Here is a 9,822-nt window from a genome sequence, read left to right as displayed (position 1 = left end):
ATGATTGTACCTGCGTCAATCTGACAGGAGCATATATTTGTATAAATGTGGTCAATTGTTGATTTCGAGGTATTTGTGATTCTGGTTGGCACTGAGATTAACTGTTCAAGATGAAGACACTGCATTCTAGATACGAAATTTCTGGCATTATTATCTGGCTTGGCAACATCGATATTGAAATCTCCCATGAGAATACAATATTTCTTATCAAGTTTTACATTACAAAGAACATCAAAAAGACTATTTTCGAACTCTGAAATATTTGTACCCGGTTTACGGTATAAAACACCAACGACAATGCGATTTTTACTACCACAAATTTCAAACCATAAGGATTCTGTGTGCATAACATTATATTGCAAAATCTTATAGTTGAGGGAGGAGTGGATGTATGCACCAACTCCACCACCTCGGCCAAAGTTTCTCGACACTAGCTCGAGAGAATAGTTTGGTAAATTAAGTAGACTGGAATTGTCAATTTTCCAAGTTTCGGAAATACCGATAACTTTGAAAGAGTTTTCCATACAATGGTTATACAAAAGAGCAACATCGTCTATGCTATTAGAAAGTGAGCGAGCATTGCAATGTGACACAGAGAAAGAGGTTTTGAGATTTGAATAGAAATTCTGGTTAAATATTGTCGGTTCTAATGAATGGTTATTGATAACAAAAAGATTATCTATATAGGTTTGGTCACTGTTCATAAGAAAAATATTACATTTGCCTCAATAACTAATTAAGTACAATACTTAGCAATATCAGCTTCATTTGAGATTGTAATAGATCGAGCTTGCTGGTCTCTCTTGATGTAAATTCGGCCATTGTGAGTCCACAGATATCGATATCCCGACTTCTTCCTTGCATTGTTGACTTTACCTTGAAGTTGTCTTGCAGCAGGACATAAATTCTCATTTATATAGATATTGTTCTTTGTAGAGTAGCCAAGATTTTCCGTCGATATGTCTTTTATCTTGCGGCGCTGGTCATAGATAGCGTTCCGACTTCTTCGGTTGGTGAATGCTACAATTATCGGTCTGTGTCGAGCAGTGTGAGGTAGAGTAGGGCTTTGGACTTTGCCGATGCGATGCGTAACATCGATGTCATCTATACTGATTCCAGGATTGATGTTTCGTAAAACAGATAATGTTATGTCATCTGTATTTTCATTTTCGCGCTCAGGTATTCCACTAATTTCCAAGTTATTTCGGCGCGAATACTGGTTTTGTTGATTTGCATCTATTTCCAAGGTAGTGATACGATTACGTAACTCGGTATTTGTTTTTTCGAGATTTTTGTTCGTTTCCTCAAGTTCAGAAATGCGATAAAGCAGATTCTCGAACTTTTCGTTAATGAAATCCATTGACGTCGTCAAGGTTGTTTGGCCATGTTTCAGACTAGAGATCTCTTGACTGATGTATTCCAGTTTTTCCATTACTAATACCAATGTAACGTCACCTTTGTTACCTGTTGACACGTCATCGTCAGCCGCCATGTTAGCATTACTTTCTTGGAGTTGTAGGGTTGTAGATCTTTTCATGTTGCAGGAGCGGCATAACATCAAATCATCGCCACTCGAGACTACTGCTCTCTTGGTCTTGCAATGAGAACACTTTGAAGGCATGACAATGGTCCACTAATCGCAAAAATAGGCAGTATTTAGGCAAACTTTTGGGGAGCCATGTACATAGTGATGTTGTTCCTTGTGTACCGCCCTCTATCTTCAATGGGGCGGTACCGTTGAGGACTCGATAGGTCAGGAGTATGATCTTGAATTTGATTCGTTCGGTTATTGGAAGCCAATGGAGTTTACGTAATACGTCGGTGATGTGGTCATGTTTCTTTATTCTGGTAATAAGACGAGCCGAGGTGTTCTGGATGAGTTGGAGTTTGTTTATATTTCATTGGGTGATGCCGTAGAGGAGACTATTTCCATAGTCTAGTCTGGATGTTACTAACACATGCACCAGGTGTTTGATTGTGTCTTCAGTTAGATATTTCCGAATTGCACTAATATTCCTGATGTGAAAATAAGCTGCTTTGCAAAGTGCATTTACTTGATTGTCCATATTAACCCAGCTGTCAAGTTGAATACCGAGGTTTCTGGCTGATATAGTTGGACTTATGGTAGAGTCGCTTATCTCCATCGATGGTTTCAGTGCTGACAATTTAGACAAATTTTGACGAGAACCGAAAAATAACAATTCCGTGTTGTCAGAATTCAGCTTAAGTAGGTTTGTGGTCATCCAATGGTGCATATATGTTTCTATATACTCAAATGATTTGAATGGTTGGTAATGCTTTTCCTTTACCATTTTCAAATTAGTCTTCGACATGACTGCAACACCCCCTCCCTTTCGGGACTTCGGAGGTATCTGATGTGAACTTGTAGCCCGGTGGTGTAATTTCACTAATGGTGAAGTGGTCACTTTCATCACCACGTAACCAGATTTCGGTGAACATAACAATGTCAAGGTCATGTTCATTTACAAAATCAGTTATCTGGGTGGATTTATTTCTTATCGATCTAGACTTTAGTAGGCAACAATCAAGGTTCTTCACTAGGTGATAAGTAGGTGCTGACTTTTGAAGTAACGGAATACTGGTGACATTCTGATGGCATGTCATTCTCTGAAGGTGTTGATTGGTCTTTGATCTAAATGTTGTGAATACAGGAATATGACGATTCTTACCTGCAGTTGTCCTCCTCTTGGTAGATGGTGTTTTACATAAATTCAGTGATTTTAGTGCATGCCAGGTGTTGGAATCCAGTCTTCTCAAGATTGGGTTGTTGATGATAATCTTTCGTATGCTAATAAGTGAGAGTCTGTTATGCAACATGGAATGCATTCTGCTGGGTCCTTGGTAGGTAAAGGTGTGAAGTTCAGGGTAGCCTTTTGCCAAGGGTATGGTGAAGAAAAAACTGAAATGCACTCAAAAAACTTGGGGGTAGATAATAGTTCAAAAATGGTGGTCAGACAGTACCTCTAGGACTTTAGAAGTGGTTCAATGTCGAGTAGGACGGTGTAACTAAAATACAATCCAGCGAAAATATCGATAATATCAGAGGCTTCGTGAGATGCAGCTAGCAGCGCAAACTCATTTACATAGCATAATATCTAAAACAAATTCTAATCAACTGTAAAAACAAATCCTGAAATAAAAAGTAGAATTTATATCTATATGTATAAAATAATACTATATATATGTACAATGAAACTTTGGAGGATCATTAAATAGATAAGACATTTGAGAAGAAAGTAACAGAAATCAGCAATACAAAAATCGGTGTATGCAAATACCCTCAACTTCAAAGCAAATTTCAATGTGAAAACAAATATTTATGGTGCACCAATACAGTACATGAAAGCAATAGTGTTAATTGACTGAAGTGTCTATAAATGGATGTAAGCTTCACAAGAAGACATCTCACAATGAGTTGTAATCATTACTTGCTGATACTTAGCCAACAGAACCTTTATTTTCAATCTTTATTTTGGAGGAGATACAGCATCACCATGATAGCTGTTGGTGAGGAGGGTGTGGGAGAGGGTGACCGCTCTCCCTCACTGAATCATTTTTGAAAAAAGGGACATGTCGGAGACCGTTTACAATATCTAACCATTCACATGTACACATAATTTGAAACCATGGAATACTTCAATATGGTCTTGAATATCTCATTCATTTAGTAATATTACCTTCCAGTAATATCATCTCACTCTTGTCCTCGCTCATTAATCATATGATGTATGTACATGTATGTATGTATGTATGTATGTATGTATGTATGTATGTATGTATGTATGTATGTATGTATATGTATGTATGTATGTATGTATGTATGTATGTATGTATGTATGTAAGTATGTATGTATGTATGTATGTATGTATGTATGTATGTATGTATGACATGTGTGTGTGTGTGTATGTATGTATGTATGTATGTATGTATGTATGTATGTATGTATGTATGTATGTATGTATTTGTGTGTGTGTGTGTGTGTGTGCGCGCGGATTGCTGGATGGATGGATGGATGGTTGGTTGGATACATGTATGTATACATATGTATATATTACTTAATTCAAAAGAATAAGAATGTTAACGTTATAAGTCGTTACTTAGAGTTTCACGCCTCCTCAGAGATCATCAGACGACTGATAAAATTGGGATTGTCAAGGTCGATATATACACTGTGTATATATTGCCTAACAACATGGTCGGACTAAAATATTCCTTACGGAGGTTTACGTCTATAGTTGGCTAGGGAATATTTACTTTCATTGCGACATTTCACGACTAATTCAGATTTTTTGTTCAGTAGCAAACTCTTTTCAGCATTGATTATTACATAGTTTCTCAGTTAAACAGAGATTATTTGTGTATGGCATCAGTTTGAAAAGAAAACACTGATCCCAGCCTGTTAGACGTTACCAGCCCTAAATACACCCATTTAGATTTCAAGAATTTGCATGTTTGGACTCGCAGGGACAACGTAGTGATCATAGTAAACATGTGATATAAAAAGAATATTATAACAATAGATTAATTCATGCAAAAGTATATTCTTGACAACACAGAGTTCCTATTATCTGCGACAATCAATAGAAAGATGTGCGTGCATGTATGTATGTATGTATGTATGTATGTATGTATGTATGTATGTATGTATGTATGCATGTATGCATGTATGCATGTATGCATGTATGTATGTATGGATGTATGTATGTATGTATGTATGTATGTATACATGTATGTATGTATGTATGTATGTATGTTATACTTCCATTGTGCACTTAAAGGGCGTATTACTTTGTTGGATACCCCTCTTCCATAACTAGACCTGGCACACCCCACGTACCCGTCCCGTTCACCCATTCTCGATTGAAAATCTACGTGATACTAAATTGTGTTCGTGTTTATTTTACATTTTGTTTCAGAGCGGGTTAGGAGAAGTTATACGGAGCGACCATCATCTATATTACATATGCTATCACAGACGTTGGAGAGAGAGAGAGAGAGAGAGAGAGAGAGAGAGAGAGAGAGAGAGAGAGAGAGAGAGAGAGAGAGAGAGAGAGAGAGAGAGAGAGAGAGAGAGAGAGAGAGAGAGAGAGAGAGATCCGATGTATTCATGCGCCATGTAACTTTAACCTTAGAAAAATTAAATTCCTTAGAACATTGTGTATGAACAGTATGATAAATTACTTACATTCTTGGCTAGTCACTTCCTCACAAATGACACCTTCCATGGCTATCAACTTAACATAATATCAGAGAGACTTTATCGCTGCGTTGTTCTGCTATACTAGGTAAGATATAGGCGCGGCTTTCTTTTTTGTATTGCTCTGGGTATGTAGATCATATTGCAGTGAACTATTGAACCTGTATTATTCATTACGGCTTTACTTGTCGTAATGGAAGGTTGCGTTATAGCAAAAATAATATCCAATCCATATGGTCACTTTAACAATGCTTGGCAACGTTTTACTGTATCAGAGTAATGTTAATCCTTGTTGTGAACGTGTTAGGGTTCAAGGGTAGAGAGTTTTGAATTGAAAGATACTATTTTTGACTACAATCTTTTTTCATTTTTCAAAGAAACACACCAAACTAAGGTGTTAATCAAGTAACTTTAAGTGACTTTATTCACACATCACACCTGAATATGTAGAGAAAGAACATGCAAACTCTAAATGATGTCATTCAAATATATAAATGTGACATCTCTCTCACTCCAGTGTCCTTAGGTAACATCGCTCGTCACGTCATATAATATGTTATGTTATGTTAAAGGTACTTAAATAAAGGAAAAGTCACATCCAGCCCTGTGATTCATAGGAGATAAAGAAAATGTTACAAATATAAAAGACTGAATTTTTTTTTGAGGCCCCATGTCGAAAGTTATAATATGTGAATTGTCCATGAGTTCATGCATGAACAAGCCATGTGAAAAAATAATGTTTAATTAGGGACTGGTCATTTACTTCGGCCGGAGGGTCACCCTCTTCTGAAATCTGTGAATGAGGACATGACTGTGTCTGATGGGCATGACTGTGTCTGATCTTCAGTATATTTGAGTCTTACCTTTTGTTCAGTCATAGTACTTAAGAAATATAATACATACCATACTAGTTGCTGTATATGCCATGCAAATACAGATAAAATGTACATTAAATTTAACTTTTCGAAGCTGTGAAATTGTTACCAAAATAAAGTCAAAAACCTCCAGAGCTCTAGTTTTAGTGCGAGACCCCAGATGAGTGCCACTTAGTCATCGTGACCAACAGAATTGTCAGCTTGTATATATTAACTTAGGATTGTTAGATAAGTCAAATATCTATCAGATAATGTTTTGTTTAGATTTTTTGTTCCATCAGATAATGTTTTGTTCACTCCTTATCGAGTAGTCGGACTAACTTACGATTAGTTATTTTTTCTAATGAAAATTGAAATATCAAATTTTGCCACTTTTAGTGGAACAGGCCAAACATTCCTAAATGTTACACTTTTTTTATCGTAACGCCACTATTGTCAAAATGTGTCAGTTTATTGTAAATTGGACACTTCAATGTATGTATGTATGTATGTATGTATGTATGTATGTATGTATGTATGTATGTATGTATGTATGTATGTATGTATGTATGTATGTGTCTGTGTCCGTGCATGTCACACTCCTGTTGGCTACCTATACACTCGTGCTGATTACCTTTACTTGTCTATCATACTTAGTGAATACATACTTGACCACCTTGAGTATGCCAGCCATGCTTGCTACAGTATACACACTCTTGTTGGCCACCACCCTGTCAGTCATAGTTACTGTGCCCACGTAAATACATTACCATTATGACTATTCATCTACGATCAGCAATGGCAGCTATGACATACACCCTCTGTTGTTGATTCAGTATGTTATAAACAGGGGGGGGGTACCCACTGGCCAACCCCAGACCCCATTTTAGACCAATTTTGACCGAAAACCAATACCCTATTTCAGGCCATTCAACTTTTTAGAAGGTTCCATTTCTGATAGGAAAATGTCAATCAGCGAATTAGCAGGGGAAATTCCCAGAAATTCCGAACAAACCACGAATTTATTATGTAGTTCCTTCCAGTTAGACCAAAGATTGTGAAAAGTGAACACCATTTTAGACATCTTAGCACTAAAAATATATCACAGAACCCATTTTAGACAAAAGGGCGGAACATATATGTATAACCAATAGGCGGGACTACCCTCCTCCCCGGGGATAAGTACTACGGCACTTTATACAGTATAAACACCAAAATTACATGGATGTAAACCCATGTGCATTACATAGTAAGTGTGAGTACACATGTGTAAGCGCTCCGTAGGTGCTTCTGTCTTCAGAATACATGTAATACCATCAGAAGAGTGCGAGTACGTGTGGGTAATGACATTGCCAGGTAAGTCAGATCTGTGGTTCCAGGCTGTGGGGTGCATGCCGGATAAAAGTCACCATCTTCATACCGTTATCATGAGACCACTTCCGACGGTTGTGTACTTTGTTGATTTTACTGATAATAATGGTTTGAAGCCATTGACAATTATAACTATGGTCGGCTGACACAATGGTAATAATACAAATGTAATATTACTGTCAGTCAAAATGTTCGTGGCTGTGTTCATACCCGGTCCATATACGTTTACATCAAATGCCACACACATCAGTGATGATCAAATGACAAGCTACATTTACTGTTTCACCATAACCTTCTACAAATACTGCAGTAATAAACTGAAATGAACATGTTTACTTTGTACAAGCTACATTTACTCTTTCACCATAGCCTTCTACAAATACTGCAGTAATGAAAACTGAAATGTACATGTTTACTTTGCCAACGATTGTGGAACAAAGATAAACAATGAAATCACCTTTCACCAAGATTAATCACAAAAGACTAAATGAAAAGAATTGGACCATAGAAAACACGACTTGTTTTTCTGTAGTCCAGTCAGTTTTTAGAACACCGGGTTTTTTGATGAATGAAGGCAAGAACAACACTTCGGTTTATCTTATATTATTTATGGTGCTGATTGTTTTATTAGCCAATCATTTGAGCAGTGCATCTAATTTGTATTTGGATCAGGGGAGGTTAACATTTTATGTGACAGACCAAGCTTGAATGCCTTTAAGCTACAGCCCGCATGGTGAAGTTGTACTTTCATTGTTTCAATGACATCATACAAACATGGGTTATTTGTCTTTTCATTGTACAAATTACCTAACGAATTTACGTTGATACTCCTTCATCCGAACTATCGTTGTCACTGCTTCCCTAATATCACTGTATTCCAATGGATACCACCTTGTATTCCAATGAATACCACCTTGCAATTGGCTGTTGTAACGTTCCTTCATTTCTCTTGGTCAGATGCTGCTTGACTATGTCATTAAGACCTCCATCTCTTCTTGTCAAACAAACTACGGCTATTCATACTATCGTCTATGACGTTAACCGCTTTGTCAAGTTTGAAAATAGTTTCAATCTGGAGTAGATTACTCTACCCTGGAGGTTCTTTCAAACGGTATCCACTATTTACCAGGATTTTTTGTATAAGGATGACGAGACTAAGTTCATCGTAATTATGTCAAGTATAGATAAAACTATTGTAGTGACGTATGCAAAATTCATAATAGATAGTTTCAGGATCAGGGACAGTATTTGGTTTTCTTTTTGTTTGCATTATAGTCTTTATATATTTATTCCTCAGCTGTTTTGTGCTTCTGGCTCACATCACCTCCTTTATTTGTTCTTATGTAATTCTGTAACCCTCTTCCGGGGATAAACGGGGGTACGTTCCGTTTTATTGGAATAAAGAAAGACTTGATAACTTTATCAATAGTTAAAAACTTTCCATACTTCATAGAACATAATAATAATAATAATAATAATAATACTGAGTAAAACTATATATAATCATTGAGATAATGAGCCCGTTCTCCTGAAAGCTAGCTCCAGGTGCTATCACGCTATCAGGTACCTCTGGCAAAGCATCCCCATAGCGGCACAACGATCCTTTAACTTTCTCAAATCCCTGGGGAGTTGCTACCCTAGCCAACCAGCTCAGGTCCCCAATTATACAGTTTCGTTGACTGGGGCAGAGTCGTGGTTCAAATCGTGCCCGAGGTTAAGACTTCAGCCATTCAGAAACAAACGGCAGCAGCTCGATTCGAAACTGGAATCTACATATACAGACTCCAGGCCGGCCAGTAACTATTCGGCCATCATGACTCTACATAGTGCATGAACAGAATGATATTTTTGATACTTACCACAGGGTAAAGGACAAATAATCAATTTTGTACTCGCGATTTTCCGGATTTCTAATATTATTTTCTGTATATTTCAAAGCATAAAGTATAAAGTTTTAAATACTGTTTCCTCTCACTGTTTTTGTCTATTTCCTACCTGATATCAATGTCTTATCTGAGTTTATCAGCTCTGCATTAATTAGTAGCTTTCTAGAACAAACTCACTATTTGCCCAAATTAACGCATTATGCCGTGAGTGTAAACATCTACTGATCCGACTCATGGTAATACACCATTAGTCGGATCAGTAGATGTTTACACTCGTTTCATTGTGGTAACAGGTTGTTCAGGAATCCCGTTAGTCTTGCTGCTAGACGTTCGGGCTTTCTTTCGATGCTATAACTATAAGCGAACGAAGTTCACATGTGAGGGCTTGCGCCTCGGATGTTCCATCCTCGATAGCGTTGTTCGGCTGTGTGTCGTATTTTATCGGAAGAACATCCGAGGGCTAGCTGATAGACTAGAATCCCGTATGCGCGT

At 37.3% G+C, this 9,822-nt stretch overlaps 1 protein-coding gene across 1 annotated transcript; it reads right to left on the bottom strand.

Moving 5' to 3' along the window:
• Positions 1–736: 736 nt before the first annotated feature.
• Positions 737–1,537, bottom strand: LOC144453647 (uncharacterized). The gene has a single exon (XM_078144974.1). It carries the CDS (start codon positions 1,535–1,537, stop codon positions 737–739), a length of 801 nt encoding a protein of 266 aa, XP_078001100.1.
• Between the last annotated feature and the right edge of the window lie 8,285 nt (positions 1,538–9,822).

The sequence above is a fragment of the Glandiceps talaboti genome, chromosome 2 (assembly GCF_964340395.1).
Source record: "Glandiceps talaboti chromosome 2, keGlaTala1.1, whole genome shotgun sequence".
Taxonomy (NCBI): domain Eukaryota; kingdom Metazoa; phylum Hemichordata; class Enteropneusta; family Spengelidae; genus Glandiceps; species Glandiceps talaboti.
This window is presented reverse-complemented; position numbering and strand designations above follow the sequence as displayed.